This window comes from Drosophila willistoni (assembly GCF_018902025.1).
Source record: "Drosophila willistoni isolate 14030-0811.24 chromosome XL unlocalized genomic scaffold, UCI_dwil_1.1 Seg142, whole genome shotgun sequence".
NCBI classification, from domain to species: Eukaryota; Metazoa; Arthropoda; class Insecta; order Diptera; family Drosophilidae; genus Drosophila; species Drosophila willistoni.
Window position 1 is genome coordinate 4,081,214 of NW_025814053.1, and position 16,240 is coordinate 4,097,453.

General features: G+C 36.6%; 1 protein-coding gene across 1 annotated transcript; it reads left to right on the forward strand.

The window, feature by feature from the left end:
- Positions 1-2,570: 2,570 nt before the first annotated feature.
- On the forward strand, positions 2,571-3,466 carry LOC124460576. Its single transcript, XM_047011638.1, has 2 exons — positions 2,571-3,374; positions 3,430-3,466. Exons 1-2 carry the CDS (start codon positions 2,574-2,576, stop codon positions 3,439-3,441), a joined length of 813 nt encoding a protein of 270 aa, XP_046867594.1. The 5' UTR covers positions 2,571-2,573; the 3' UTR covers positions 3,442-3,466.
- Positions 3,467-16,240: the final 12,774 nt, after the last annotated feature.

Here is a 16,240-nt window from a genome sequence, read left to right on the forward strand (position 1 = left end):
TATTCAGAAACTTATGCGCTTAACAAATTGACAAATGCATAACGTCTTGTGGTGAAAAATATTCGTTTATAAAGTTTTTACTTTCTTGCTATGTAGGAATGAGATCCAAAAGCAGATTATGTTATTTACGTCAATCAACATAAAATCGATTTCAAATGAAAATACTTTACGCTCCATCTGATTTGGTTATGCAGCTGTATCATATAATCACTGAACTATATTAAATATATGATTTAAACAAGCATTTTGCTTGAATTGGCACACCCTTTAGCCATAGAGAACAAATGGGTATATTCTAGATTGTTTGAATTTAAAAATTTATGTGACATTATGTTTTGTAAAGTTGAACAGTTTATAGGTCAATGGACACACAAACAGGTGAATGTTAAGCCTAGAAGAGTTCATTTTCATTTTTTTACAATGTCATTTAGAAACTAAATTGTCTACTTAACCAATTAAAACAATTTCGTGAGAACTTATTACAAGCTAGCAACTTTTTAGAGTTAAATCAAGTAATTTCAGGTAAGTCTATAACTAATAAGAAATATTTCGAATTCGATGGTCCATATAAAAAAAAGCGATAATAGTTTATAAATATATGGAGCGAAAGTACAATATATTTGCAAAAAAAAGGAAATTGGCTTTAAAAAATTGTTGTGGTTTGTATTACCATTTGGGGATTTCTTGCAGCTAATCTCTGTGCTAGTTCACGGCTTAGCCGAAGCTTAGTTATCAAATCATTCACCATTCCATTCCTTCCACTTGGGACATGCCCACTATTGAATACTCGGTTTCTTTGTCTCTCCCTCTCCCCCACTCTCTGTTCTTCCTTTTTGCAGTCTCTGTTGTGTGCGTTTTGTGCAACTTTTGCACAATGGGAATATAAATAAATAAATAGAAACCACTTTTCTCGCGTTGCTCTACTCGAAGGGAAACGGCAAACAAAAAAAATATATATAAATATATACAAAAATGAAGTAAGTAAGTCGTCTCGCCGACTTGGGTATACCATACACCAGGTGAAACAAATATTTAGAATTTCGAAAACCAAATGTATGTCTACTAAATTGTTTTAACATGCCTCATACCATTTGCTATCTCGCTCACTCTACAAACACACAAGCACTCTAGCGCCGCCACTAGCCAACGGCCAATTCTGCCCTTATGGATCGAGTAGCAAAATACGTTCATACGTATATTTTGTATGTTTCTAGTCCGATTTCAATCAAATTTGGTAGTTTGATAGAAATAGATAAGATTTATTAGTCTGCCAAATTTGATCGCGATGGTCAAAAAATTGCAAGAGCTAATCGGTTTTTTCTAAATTATGGAGGCGGAAGTGGGCGTGACAACATATTAAAATATATGTATTCTGCGCGCATACTAAGCCAATATACATACTAAATTTGGTGAGTTTAGCTTTGTTAGTTTTCGAGAAAATCAGTTTTGTTTAATTTTCGGGGGCGGAAATGGGCGTGGCAAAATTTTTAAATAGTCAATATCTGCGCGTCTATTAGGCTAACTTACATACCAAATTTAATGTCGGTAGCTTTCATAGTTTTTAAGAAAATCAGAGTTATGTAAATTCCGGGGGCGGAAGGGGGCGTGGCAAAAAGTTGGAACAATTATTTTCTGCGCGCTAACTAAACGAGTATATAAATCAAATTTGATGTTTCTATCTGCTATACTTTTTAAGAAAAACAGTTTTATGTAAATTCCGGGGGCGGAAGGGGGCGTGGCAAAAAGATGGAACAATTATTTTCTGCGCGCTAACTAAACGAGTATATAAACCAAATTTGATGTTTCTATCTGCTATACTTTTTAAGAAAAACAGTTTTATGTAAATTCCGGGGGCGGAAGGGGGCGTGGCAAAAAGTTGTGTAGCAGGAGAGACGGTCACACTTGCTCTCTTGCTACTCTTCGATCCCGGTATTTTAATTGACTCTCCGAGAGAGAGAAAAGTTTAGCGGGTCTGACGTGTGAGTCAGTCGTTGCTGAGCGTTGAGGAGTGTAAGACAAATATCGAGGAAACATTAATTATATCTAATAAATAATAACCATAATAAATAATAATAAAAACAATTAAGAAATAAATAAACTATTATTAATCTAAAGAAACTAAAACCCGAATCTCCTAAATATTCTGGCATTGGTTAATTTATCTGCCGCCCACAATATCAGAAGTGGTGAACTTTAACGCAATGGACATCAACATTGAGGCTCACAATTTGCCAACTTTAAAGAAGTGGTTGGAGCTATTGGACTTGCCTACAACAGGGTCAAAGGCCGAGCTTGTGGCGCGCTTAAACGATGTTCCAGTGGATCGACGAGGAGCTTGTTCCATATCTATTGGAACTGAGACTGTCGAGGAAAGTACAGAAGACGAAAGTAACCGTCAACTGTCAGAGACCACAAATGAGAAAGAGGGAGACAACAACACTGATGTCTTGCTAAAAAAATTGTGCGATTTACTGCGTCCACAATTGTTCGACATAGTGGCGCCTCAACGCCAGACAGAAAACGAAACGCACGATTCAGTGCCAACGAGCAACGACAGCGGCAGCGAAAACGAGATGGCAGCAGAACTGATTGGCGCGCAAAACCAGCGTCATGAACCAGTGTTGGTAAATCAACGCTCGGAGGAGGTGTTGGAAAGCGGTTTTTCGTCGGCTGCAAAATTCCAATTAGCAAAAGAAGCGTTGTTGGAATTTAATGGGAACTCGTGTGGAAAGAAATGGGTCGCGCAGCTGACAAACATAAGCGGTGTATATGGAATCAAAGGTGTACAAATGCACATGCTTCTAGTCTCCAAGCTTAAAGGACGGGCTCATGAGTGGTTACATGCCAATAGTACGCGCATTTTGGAACCCGTGGGCAACATCTGTGAGCAGCTCGTCGAGTCGTTCGGGAAAACTGTGTCTCAAGCAGATGCCAGGCGCTTATTCGAGTCTCGAATTTGGAGCGCCAATGAGAGTTTCGTCAGTTACATCGATGAGAAGGCCAGGCTGTCAGATGCTATCTGCATCAGCGAAGAGGAGCGAGTAGACAAAGCCATTGAAGGGATTCCTGTGGAGGGACTCCGCATTCAAGCGCAGATTCAAGGATTCAAATGCATTGCAGAATTACGCCGTGCATTTTCAGGCATTCAGCTACCGGTACAGCGAGCAGCAAGAGAAACTACAAAGGTGGCCGCTACGGGCAGACATTCCAAAGAAGGTTTCCGTTGCTACAACTGCAACTCGAAGGGCCACATGAGCAAGGACTGTAAGAAACCCGACAGAGTGCCAGGGTCCTGTTTCGGATGCGGTGCCTTGGATCATTGGGTGGCTAAGTGTCCACTTAATAAGGAGAAGCTGGCTAAAGGATGCGACGACGTAAGATTTGTTAAGATATATTTTAAAACACCAACTAATCCTTACTTGATTACAGCATGCTTCATAGACTCAGGCAGTGATGTTTCACTTATTAAAATCTCATGTTTACCAGAAAAGATACATTTAATTTCACTTAATCATAAATATTATGGATTAAATAAGAGTCCACTTTTGTCATATGGAAAAGTCAAATGTTTTGTTTTCAAAAATTCAATAAAAGTATTCTTTCATTTAATAGTAGTCGATAATGAGTCTATGAGCCATGAAGTAATTTTGGGAAGAGATTTTATGAAAGCTTGTAATATTAAGTTAGACTTAAATGCCTTGAAAATGGTTACGATTGAAAGGAAAGAAGGCGAAAATGAACTTGGAGAGCGGTCGGAGTTTGAGTCCTTGTCATTGCAGACATGCCATACAGATTTGCAAATAGCTAGAAATGTAAATGTTGTGAGAACAGTTGATGAAATAGTTAAAACAAAAAATTGTAAGAATAGAATAGTCACGAAAGAATGTAACCCCAAAAGGGAAGACGAGGAAATTGTTAGTGAAATAGTTAAGAGGGATGATAGCGAGATTGTTAGCGAAATGGTGAATGAAATTGATAGCAAGATTGTTAGTGAAACAGAGAATGGAGATAGAAGCAAAATGGTTACGAAAAGTAGGAATGAAGCTGTTATTGAGTTGGTCAGTGAAAAATTTAGATCTGATAGAAAATGTGAAGAGAGAAAGAAACTGCTGATGTCCAGTCTCTAAGCGAAGTAGAATTTGAATTATTAAATATCGAGTGTTTCAACACTGGAGTTGATTGCAAAATAGGTGAAAGATTAGATTTTAAAATCCGGGAAAGGTTTGAGCAATTGTTTGAGAGATCATATTTGGTAGCACAAAGGCCTGAATTGCCTGATGTAAAATGTGAAATGAAGCTCAACGTGGAAGGGTCGAAGGCATTCAGTTGTGCGCCTAGAAGATTGTCATATTCTGAGAAAGGGAAATTGCAGGCGATGTTAGACGGGTACTTGGAGAAGAAGATCATTCGCCCTAGTGAGTCGGAGTATGCATCACCCATTGTGTTAGTGCCTAAAAAAGCTGGCGAGCTAAGGTTGTGCATTGACTTTAGAAGATTGAACAAAGTTTTGGTTAAAGATAACTACCCTATACCTCTGATAGACGATTTATTAGACAAGCTTGGCGACAAACGATTTTTTTCTAAATTGGATCTAAAAGATGGCTATTTTCACGTGTTCATGGAGGAAAACTCAGTTAAATATACATCTTTCGTCACTCCGTTAGGCCAGTTTGAGTTCCTCAGGATGCCAATGGGTCTGAAAAACTCCTCATCAGTGTTTCAAAGATTTGTTAACAAAATTTTTACAGATATGATTAGAGATAATAAAGTAATAGTGTATCAAGACGATATCATGGTGGCCAGTAGAACTGCCGAAGAGCACCTGGATATACTGAAAGAAGTTTTTAGAAGGATAATCAGAAACAAGCTGGAATTGCGTATAGATAAGTGTGAGTTTTTTCAGTCCAGCATTAGATACTTGGGATTTATCATATCGGAGGAGGGAATTAAAGCCGATGACAAGGGCCTAGAGGCGGTTAAGAACTTTCCCATACCAACAAATGTTCACACAGTAAGAAGTTTCTTGGGATTGGCTTCTTATTTTCGTCGTTTTATTAGAAATTTTTCGTTAATTGCAAAACCACTCTATGACCTATTGAAGAAAGATAGGGTGTTTAAATTTGGAAAGGAAGAGCTAGATTGTTTTTCGTTGCTCAAAGATAAATTAGTAGAATCGCCGGTGTTGGCAATATATAACCACAAGGACGAAGTAGAGCTGCATTGTGATGCGAGCGCGTTAGGCTTTGGGGCAATGTTAATGCAAAGGAAAGAAGACAAAAAACTGCACCCTGTTTTTTATTACTCAAAACGGACGTCTGATGTAGAATCAAAGTACCACAGTTTCGAATTAGAGACCTTGGCAATAGTATATGCAGTCCGCAGGTTCAGAGTGTATTTACAGGGAAGATATTTTAAAGTACTTACAGATTGTAATTCACTGACTCTCACTCTCAATCGAATTGAATTAAACCCAAGAATTGCGAGATGGGCTCTTGAGCTACAGAATTATGATTATGAAGTAGTGCACAGGGCAGGTAAACAGATGCAACATGTAGATGCGCTTAGTAGATGTACGAACATACTTGTTGTAGATACAAATAGTTTTGAAGACAATCTTGTTATATGCCAGAACAGGGACGAGAAGTTGCAGACAATAAAAAGAAAGTTGGAATTTTCTGAGGATAAATTATTTGAAATGAGAAACGGAATAATTTACAGGAAAACCAATGACGGGAGGTTGTTATTTTGTGTACCGAGTGAAATGGAAGAGTCAATCCTTTTCAAGTATCATAACGAACTAGGTCATATCGGCAGAGATAAAGTAATGGATGCCATTTCGAAAACGTATTGGTTTCCTAACATTAAGGAGAAAGTTGTGAAACACATTAGCAATTGCTTAAAGTGTGTTGCGTATTCTCCAAAGTCTGGAAAAGAGGAAGGAATGTTGCACAGTATTCCTAAAGGGAATCGGCCCTTTGAGCTAATTCACATTGATCATTGTGGTCCTATAGCATCAGGCAGAAGCAAAAAGCACTTGTTTGTTATTATTGATGGTTTTACGAAATTCGTCAGACTATATCCAACAAAGACGACGAATACTAAAGAAGCGGTGCTAGCTCTTAAAGACTATTTTAGGGCCTACAGTCGACCCTTTGCCATAGTATCGGATAGAGGAAGCAGTTTCACCTCATCAGAGTTCGAGATGTTTGTAACTCAGAATAACGTTAAGCACATTAAGATTGCCACAGGTTCCCCTCAAGCTAATGGCCAAATTGAGAGGGTAAATCGTACACTGGGACCTATGCTTGCTAAATTATCGGAACCAGAGAAGGGTATATATTGGGATTTGATAGTTGAGAATGTTGAACATTGTTTAAATAACACACTTCATAGGAGCATTAAGCAGTTGCCGAGCAAAATGCTCTTTGGAGTAGAGCAAAAAGGCAAAGTCGCAGATGAGTTAAGAGAAGGACTAGAGCAGTTAGGAATAGTGAATGATCAAAAAAATTTGGATACAATCAGAAAGGATGGGGAAATACATCAGAAGCAAAGCCAGAAGTACAATGAACAGCAGTATAATAGCAAAAGGGTAGCACCCACAGGATACAAGGCAGGGGATTATATTATGGTGAAGAATTTCGATTCAACTATAGGAGCGTCGAAAAAGCTCATTCCAAAACACAAAGGGCCTTATGTGATAGACAAGGTTCTCAAAAATGACCGATTTTTAATTAAGGATGTGGAAGGTTTTCAGCTCAGTCGTAACCCTTATCAAGGTGTTTGGAGTAGCCACAATATAAAACATTGGATAGGTAAAAGAAAAAGTGACTAAAAGTTATGAATTAAGCAAATGAAAATAATGAAAACTGTAATAAACTTTTATGTAATGTACCTTAACTAATTTGTAGTTATAAGATTTCAACTTATTGTAACGTTAATTATGTAAGGATCAGGAGATCTTACGGTCAGGACGGCCGAGTTGTAGCAGGAGAGACGGTCACACTTGCTCTCTTGCTACTCTTCGATCCCGGTATTTTAATTGACTCTCCGAGAGAGAGAAAAGTTTAGCGGGTCTGACGTGTGAGTCAGTCGTTGCTGAGCGTTGAGGAGTGTAAGACAAATATCGAGGAAACATTAATTATATCTAATAAATAATAACCATAATAAATAATAATAAAAACAATTAAGAAATAAATAAACTATTATTAATCTAAAGAAACTAAAACCCGAATCTCCTAAATATTCTGGCATTGGTTAATTTATCTGCCGCCCACAGTTGGAACAATTATTTTCTGCGCGCTAACTAAACGAGTATATAAACCAAATTTGATGTTTCTATCTGCTATACTTTTTAAGAAAAACAGTTTTATGTAAATTCTGGGGGCGGAAGGGGGCGTGGCAAAAATTTGAAACAAACTCGATAAGCGTACATACTACACGAGACTACATACCAAATTTGGTGGCTCTAGCTCTTATAGTCTCCGAGATCTAGGTGTTCATACGGACGGACGGACGGACGGACGGACGGACGGACGGACAGACGGACATGGCTAGATCGACTCAGTTTTTGATCCTGATCAAGAATATATATACTTTGTGGGGTCGGAGATGCTTCCTTCTGCCTGTTACATACATTTTGGCGACTTTAATATACCATTTCACCCTATGGGTGTATGGTATAAAAAGCGCAGCGCCCCAAAATAAAAGGATAAAGAGAGGGTAAAACGGATAGCTGAAGAAAGAGGATAGAAGTAGAAGTTTTGCAGCCATTGTGGCCAAAGCGAAAGCGAAATCAAAAGGATCGTCCAAGAAGTGAAACACTTGAAAATGAAGTAGTGAAAAGTGGAAATGGAAGTGAATGTTTATGGAAAGGGAAGAAAAGAGGGGAGATATAAAAAGGGAAGCAGAAGAAGATGGACAAAGAAATACAAAAAAAAAAAAAAAGAAAAGTGTTGTCAGTTTGGCGCAATTCGCCATTTTTCCGTTTTACCCCCTTTTCATTTCTCCCTTTTTCATTTCATTTCGATTCTTTTCTTTTGGCATGGACTTTGAAACGGAAACGGAAGTGCCACGTCTTGAGATGGCAACTTGCACTTGCTCTTGGGATTGGGACGTTGATTGACTGAACTGAACTGGACTCAACTGAACTGGTCTTGACTGACTCGAACTGAATTCAGAGTGACGATGAGAGGCGGGTTGGATGGACAGAAAGAGGAAAGGGATTTTGACCAGACTGGTAGACTGGCCAGTTGAGTTCTTTACTACTGCTTAAAACTGAAGTTTCCTTTACATTTCGTTTCATTCGCTTTGTCGTACCTTTTTGGCAGCTTCATCTTCTTATCCCTTACTTAATGAAGTCGTTAAGCGGTTTCACTTTGCCTTTGCCCCACCCCCACCCCAAAAACAAAAACAAAAGCAAAAAAAAAAAAGCACACACAAAACTTCAAAAACAAAAAGAAACACAAAAAAGTGGGCGTAATAGCTTTTGCCTTAAACTTTGCTCACACCCACCCATTGCCTTGTCTTGCACCAAGAAAATGAGAAACCCGTAAGACTTATTACTTAATGACGCCTCATTTGATGATGCGGCCAAAAAGTCAATGCCGAAGTTAAAGTTGAATCGGTTGCCGGTTCATTAGATCCCACGAAATAGATAGCTACATATACATATATAAAATGTCTAAAGGAGCAGCAGACAGAACCAGGAATAAGAGCATTGCTTTTCATGGGCCATTGCCAAATGGCTTTTAATTACTTGTGGTTGGGATGGATGACAAAACGTTATGCGAATGTGATTTTTAATTCGAAAATGGATGATCGAATAATAAGTCAATTGATATGCCAGAATTTTTATCAAATTTGTTTATATAGACATTTATCAATGTTTAAGGTGGATACAATTCACAATCGATAAGTCCATTGTCTTATTTATTATGTAAAAAACTTACTAAAGAGAATGTAAATATAATAAAAACTAATTAATTAGAAATGGGAACAGGCCATCATTAGTTTGACAATTGGTTCAAAATAAGAGGGAAATCGACAGCTTTAATAATGTTTTCAAAAACTGCAACTTCATGTTATGATTCCCCATTCCCTGCTAAGAGCTGCTATTGCTATCCATGACGCCAATGCAAACAAAGTGAGAATGCGGGGGAGAAAGATAGATAACATACAGATACACAGCGTTCAGAGAGGAGAAGAGAAAAGATAAAGGGAGATAGAGAAAAGAACTGCGCTAACTGCTACATATACGTCTGCATAATCTCCATCAACGTCAATTACCCAAACCAAAAAACCATGTGGAGGAGGCGCATCATCGGCGGCGAACCAGTAAAACCAACCAACCAACACGCAGAATTGGTATTTGAAAGCGTCCAGCTTATGAGGGGAGTAAGACGAAATGAGAAGAGCACAGGAGAGAAAGAGAAAGAGATAGAGAGTGAAAAACAGAGACAGAGATAGGTAAGCGGCTTAAATCAGTTTTGCCCCAGCGCAAAAGTCAAAAAAGCAGAGTACAAAAGAAACAAAAAATAGAATCAAATACAAAAAAAAAATGAAAATGAAAATGAGAGCAACAAATGGCAATTGCAACAACTAGGCATAAAAAAATAAAATGAATAAAAAAGAGGGCAAAAGGATTGGCTAGTAGAGGGTTATAATGGGGTAGTATATGTGTCTAACGAGTTCAGCAATCGGCGCCTAGACCGTTTAGAGACAAAAGCCAGTTACAGATACATCTACAGATGGAGATGAAAATAGACATAACTACTAGTTGTCTCGCCCTCGTCATCATCATCATCATCATCATCATCATAACCATGAGTGTTGCACAGTGTGACTTGCCTATGGGTTTTTTCCCTAATTGAAACTTCTACAATTACAATATATTTGTTAGCCTCTTCATTGCTTCGCCTTGAGAATTAGTTTGCAGTATAAATGAAAAATAGCTAAAATCTGATAATCAGAATAAGAGATACTTCCATGTGAAGTGAGGAAGTACTTTACGTCAAGTTTTCTTGAATATCTCAGAAACAGGAGTCAATCCTGAAAAAAACGAGTTCATTTTTGGAATCAGCGACCCCAAATTACCTCTAAAAAAGGATATGCTGTCCCTGCCGGAAAATGGCTGTGTCAGCAAACCAAAAAGATTGCTTAACTACTTTAAAATATGTTTTTGAGAGATACATACCTAATAAAATATATGAAAAATATGTAGACAAAACTAAATCCTAATTGCAAAATAAACACACTAATTGAAAATTGAATTTCGCAATGGGCTTTTATGTAAACGAGACACTGTGCATTGTCTCTGGCTTTTGTGGGGACGACAATTTAAAATGTGAAACACGTCTAATCCTTTGAGAGCTGTCACAGTAAATGTGACTGCTCCATCTGCTCTATTCTCTACCTCTTTTAGCTTCTGGAAAATGCTTTGGCCAATGGTCAGACATTTATGAAAAATGATTATAAATGCACAAAGCATTTTGGTTGATGATGGCGCATGGGACGGACATTAAACAAAAGTAAGCCGGAAGGTTCCTGGCAATTTTCAATGAAATGTTGCACAAAAGTATGCTAGATGATGGTGATGATGATGATGTTGGGAAAACTGAATTTGTCAATAACAGGAGCAGCAAAAAAAAAAACAAAAGAACAAAAAAAAAGTTGTTTTAATAGATAGAATTGAATTGATACTGAAATTTGATATTTTAGTATTTGCATTTTGCTGCAATCGACACTGATTGCTACCACATTTCATTAATTGAAACAATGTTCAACCAAACACCTTTTAATGCAATCTATATATAGAGAGGGAGGGGTGGGTGATAGTAAGCCAGTTATTTGATGAGCTTTCAAGTTGGCCAAAAACCTCCCCTTTTAGATACCATTCAAATGCAAGCAACAGCAACAGCTGCAACTGCAACAGCAACAGCAACAGCAGCTGGCGGCAATTGTTTGCCCAGGTTCTCAAAGCCAATGAAATGGCCAGTCAAGACAGAAAGGACAAACGGTTGCTAAGGAGGATAAGGCAAATGACTTTGAGTGCATCAGCAAAAGCACCATCAGCTAATTATGCTTGAGAATTTTGTCTGTTTAAGCAGCAGCAGCAGCAGGTAAATGGAATTTGCACCAAAGGCAAAGGAGCAGCCAATTGATGATGTCTATCAGTTAAAGAAAGTTTGGGAAGGGAATTCAATACTTTTGCCTCAAGTCTGTTTAACGATCAATTAATGTTGGCTAGTCTTTAATACGACCTTTTGTTTACCCTATAACAAACTTTAATTAACAAAATCTTCAATTGTCTTCTCATTACAACACTTTGATCCTTGAGATGACAAAGATCTGGCAAATGTCCTAATGTTTTTGGCAAATATTTCGGGTAAACATTTCTGAAGTTAAACAAAAAGATCGGTGAGACTTAATAAACTTGGCTACAGGATTTTTTCTCACTTTACTTTTGAATCATCGTAGCCATAAATAATTAAAAAACTAAATACACTTAATGTATAAAAGAGATTTTCGTGTACCTGCCAACCATAGGACCAACATGTGGTATTTCATTTTAGATTACAATTTTTAACGAAAATAAATTAACCTTAAAACAGAGATTACAAATTTAAGCAAAGCAATTAGCGTTTCATTGTTCAATTGTTTAAACTCTCTGAGAGCTTAATCAGAAAATAAAGAAATGACAAAATTGAAACAGATTAGTAATCTGTATTAATGGGCTGAAGATTTCAATATCTATACATATAAAGATTTTTATTCAAGTGACTTTCATTAATTGTCTTTGCTTGCAATTTAAATGCTGTACACAAATATTATTTTCCTTTTTTAGATTTACAAATTTAAATTGCTTGACATAAAAGTTAGGATTTTGGTTATTTGTATTTCAACATTAACATTTTTTAAAGATCTTTTAGCAAAGTTCTGAAAGTACCAGACAATGCAATAAATTTATACATTTAAACTTTATGAAATAAATAAATTTTAGGATTTAGATAAGCTAAAAAATGCATTTCTTCTGTTTTCTAACATGCTGTTCTCGACGTCCTCATGAAATGTTTATAATTTTCCACACGTTTAATTTGTTAATGGTTTTTAAACCAATGTGATTCTAGTCCTAATTTGGTAATTACTTTTTACCATTACTTTTACTTTTTAGTGGCGAAAAGGCAAACGACTTAAAACCGAGATATTTGATTCGAATGGAAAGCGAGAAGAGGTCTCGATTTCGTAATCGGAAACGAATCTCTAGATGATTGCGATTTAACATTTTACATTCCACAAGTTGAAAATAATAATTGTTCGAAATTTGCGTATTCTGAATACTTTTTTAACACTTTAGACATTACAAACGTTTCAGTTAATACCTTTTGTTAAATTTTTAAGTCCCCTATGATAACGTTATAGTTATTATTAATAATAATAAGTTAAACTGAGAACGTAAATTGGTTAAGTCCAAGATGATTTCCCCAATTCTGTTGGGTTTTATAAAGCTAACAAGCTAAGAATATATTGTCACTAAGAGATCGAATAACGAAAGAATCCAAATGAACTACATGACGGAAGTTAACCCAACTCCTGGGGTACTTGAAATGTTTATCCAATTGCATGACTTTCACTTGGTATTTTCAATACTTTTTCCCTTAATCTTTTGATATACCTACATACATATACACACATACATATGCAGATAAAAAGGGGAAGGAGGAAATTGTTGTGGAGTGACGGAAATATCAATTCAATGAAAGTAAAATAATTTTATGAATGAATCGTGTTGCTCTAGAACCTTTGGGGATTAGCTTGTTGACGACATATTTTCACTAAGGCTCTTTCTCTTTCGTTTCTGTTGGCCGGGCCAACTTTGGATTGTTGTAAGTTGTGCTTAGCCAGGCTTATGGGGCTCTTGTTCTTGTCGTTGTTGTTGTTGTTGCTGGCGTTGTTTGGGTTCATGGTTCATGGCTGGTTCTGGCAGCTTTTCGTTTTTAACATAAATAATTTATCATGCACAAATTAGCGACGAGGATTTTCGGTTTGATGTCACACACACACACATGACTGATGGTTAACCTTTTGCCTTAGCCTTCTACATATGTATATACCTTCATACTCCTCTCTCTCACTTTCTTTACCCACAACATGAGCAACAAGGTTGACATGTTGGTCTGTTTTTTTTTTTGTTTATGTATTTTTTCTTCTTGTGTATAAAAAATAATTTTGGTCAACCGCAACAATTTTTCGTGAGGAACGTGCCAAAAAAAAAAGGGATAAATTATGAGCAGCAACAAGGGATGGGGAGAAGTTGGAAGAGGCAGTAGCCAGGACAACCAACAGGCACAAGCAAGGATGCTGAAGGAAAAATGTTTGAAATTCTCTCTGGCAGAGCACGCGCTAACCTTCTTTTGCTCTCTTTCCCTCTATGTTATTCACTGCTGTTTGGTTCTGTTCGTGTCCTGGCACTTCTAATGTAATCAACATCTTGTAGTTTTAATTGCATTTAGCGCTGCGAACGGGCGCCTAATTCGATTGTAACGGTCAGCAGACAGCCCTTTGGCGCACCTCCAATCCCAACCCCATCCCACCCCACCCCACCCCATCCCATCGACCCGCAAAGCCCTAACGCTTGTAGAACTTAATGAGTCTTGAAGGTAATTGGCTGTTTTTAATGGCCATGAGTTGACTGCGACTAGAACAACTTGGCTTCCTTACTTCCCGCCGCCTACGATCTATTTTCTTCCTCAACTTCAATTTTTTTGTTTTTTTTTGGTTTTTTTTTTGCTTTTTTGGCTTCCTTCCGCTGCCAATGCCACTGCTTCAACTGCTGCCAAAGTTGACATGGCTAATTATAAAATCAATGTAAGGCGGCCACCTACATACATACTACATACTGCAGTAACTAGGTACCTCGCACTGAGTGGCTTGCGAAGCACAACAAAGCGAACTCGAAACAAAAACAAAAGAATAAGAAAATATAACCAAAGAGATGATGCCAAATTTTGTATACCCTTGGAAATTTGAACTATCGTTTGTTTGTTAGACAGAAATTATCTTAAAGTTTCTTTTAGATAACAATCTGAGAATTGGTTTCAACAACTTTATTGTGGACATTTATCACAATTATCAAGAATTAAAGATAATTGAAAATAAAAATAAAAATAAGAATTAACTTTAAGTAAAACATTTTCTTGTATTGATATTCTATATATATATATTTATATATATATATATTCTTTAGTTAAGATATGTTTTTAATAGGACAATTATTAAATTGCTCAACTAAATTGACGAGATATGGAACATCCATTTAAAAATGCGAAAAGAAAGATCCAGCCTTGCCTGAGTCCAATTACCCAAAAGATTATAACTTGACTATTTTAAATCATATTTTTATGAAATTTTATAAGTATACATAACAAAATTAAGAGATAAAATTAAGCAAAAGATATTTTCGATACATCGATTTTTATAAAGAATACCATTGAAAACCCCCTTCGAGGTTTTTTTTTCTTAATTCATTCTCTTAAAGTTCAGGTTCGTTTAGTCATCTTATTGGTTGATTCGTTTTGGGGAATGGATTTTAAGGCATAATAAACTTGAACAAAATAACAAACAATATGCGCTAATTTCATAAACATTTTCAAAAATTGCGTCTTAAATTGCTTTGGCTAATTTTAACGATACTTTATTTGTAGTTGTTGGAAATAAACACATTTTCGTAGCGGTAAATTTAACTTAAAATAGTACGCTTAAAAGTTAATAGTACATCTATGAATTCTCGAGCGCTTGAATCCACAGACTAAAAAGGATAAAAAAAATTAGCCCTATCGAACTGAACCAAAATATATGTAAGCGTATTTAGATAAAATATGCTTCAGTTTTTAAACTTTTGAACATAAAAATTTACTATACCCAATATTGGCAAGGGCATGGGTAAAAAGCTGCTGCAGGCTGGCAAATTAGCAGCCAGGGGGAGGGAATTGTCGTAGATGCAGCTGCAGCAGCAAAAGAAGATGAAGAAGAAGAAGTAGGAGCAGGCATGAAGCACAAGACACAACGCATATTGCACAAGACAAGAGACACAAAGCGCACAAACAAACAAACAAACAAACCGACAGACAGGCAGACGAACAGACGGAGACAGCCAACAGACAGGGCAAGACACAACGATAGATACTCGACAAAACTTTTTCAATATATGAGAGAGAAAACAAAAAAAAAATAAACAAAAAATGGCCAAAAGGCAATGCGAGGTGGAAGAAGGTGAAGGTGCAGAAGAAGGCAAAACATGGCTTACAGCCATAGTGGGAGTCAAAGTTGATGGCACTGCATAAAACTATTACATAGACTATGTCGATTGCTTCCAGTGTCTATCGATATGAACGATTTTCAAACTCTAACCCTCTCCATTTACTTATAAGATAAATCTGAATTAATGTTTTTAATGAAATTTCGTTGTTGATTATGAGAACTTTTACTAATTTATGAATGGAATTCATAGCAAATAATTTTGACCGTATCGATATTAAGTGTTTTTATGTATCGATAATTGCAACAACAGATGATAATGTATCGATAAGTTAAGATGATTTGCCAAATTAAACAATAAAAACATTTGTATTATGTCAACTTGTAGTTGTCTTTGATAGATTTTTTTCGAGCCAGAGTATTTTAACTGCGGCTTGGATCAAACTGATTGTGACCACTGTGTGTCAGAGCGTGCTTTTGTTGTCCTCCCTCTCTGATGTTGGGCTCCTAGATTTCTGTACTTTTCTGTGACAACAAGGAGACACATATTTATTTTCTTGTTCCATTTAAAAACTTTATTTATTGACGCTGATAGGAATCTAGCCATCTATCTATGCGTTTCGCTTGCTTTTCCCATAGGCCCCGCCCTCAATTCACAACTGATTATGACTTTTAAATACCCTAGATTATATTTATAGAACTATTTATGTGTAAGAAGAACTTGTGTAAGTAAAATTTTTGTGATATGAAACATATTTAAAGAATATTGCGTCTTATTGAATACGAATTAACTATGACATTGTCCCCACCTGGTATTGGGTATTTCAAAGTCGTTTCACTCAATTAATAAGGAAAAATTTTTTTTCTTTTCTTTTCTTTGCTGATTTTTGTTTTAGGCTATCGTTTGCATGTTTGTCGAGTCCAAAGCAATAAAATCAAGTCAGAGAAAGAGGCAAAGACAAACCAAAAGCGACATTGAGATAGACAT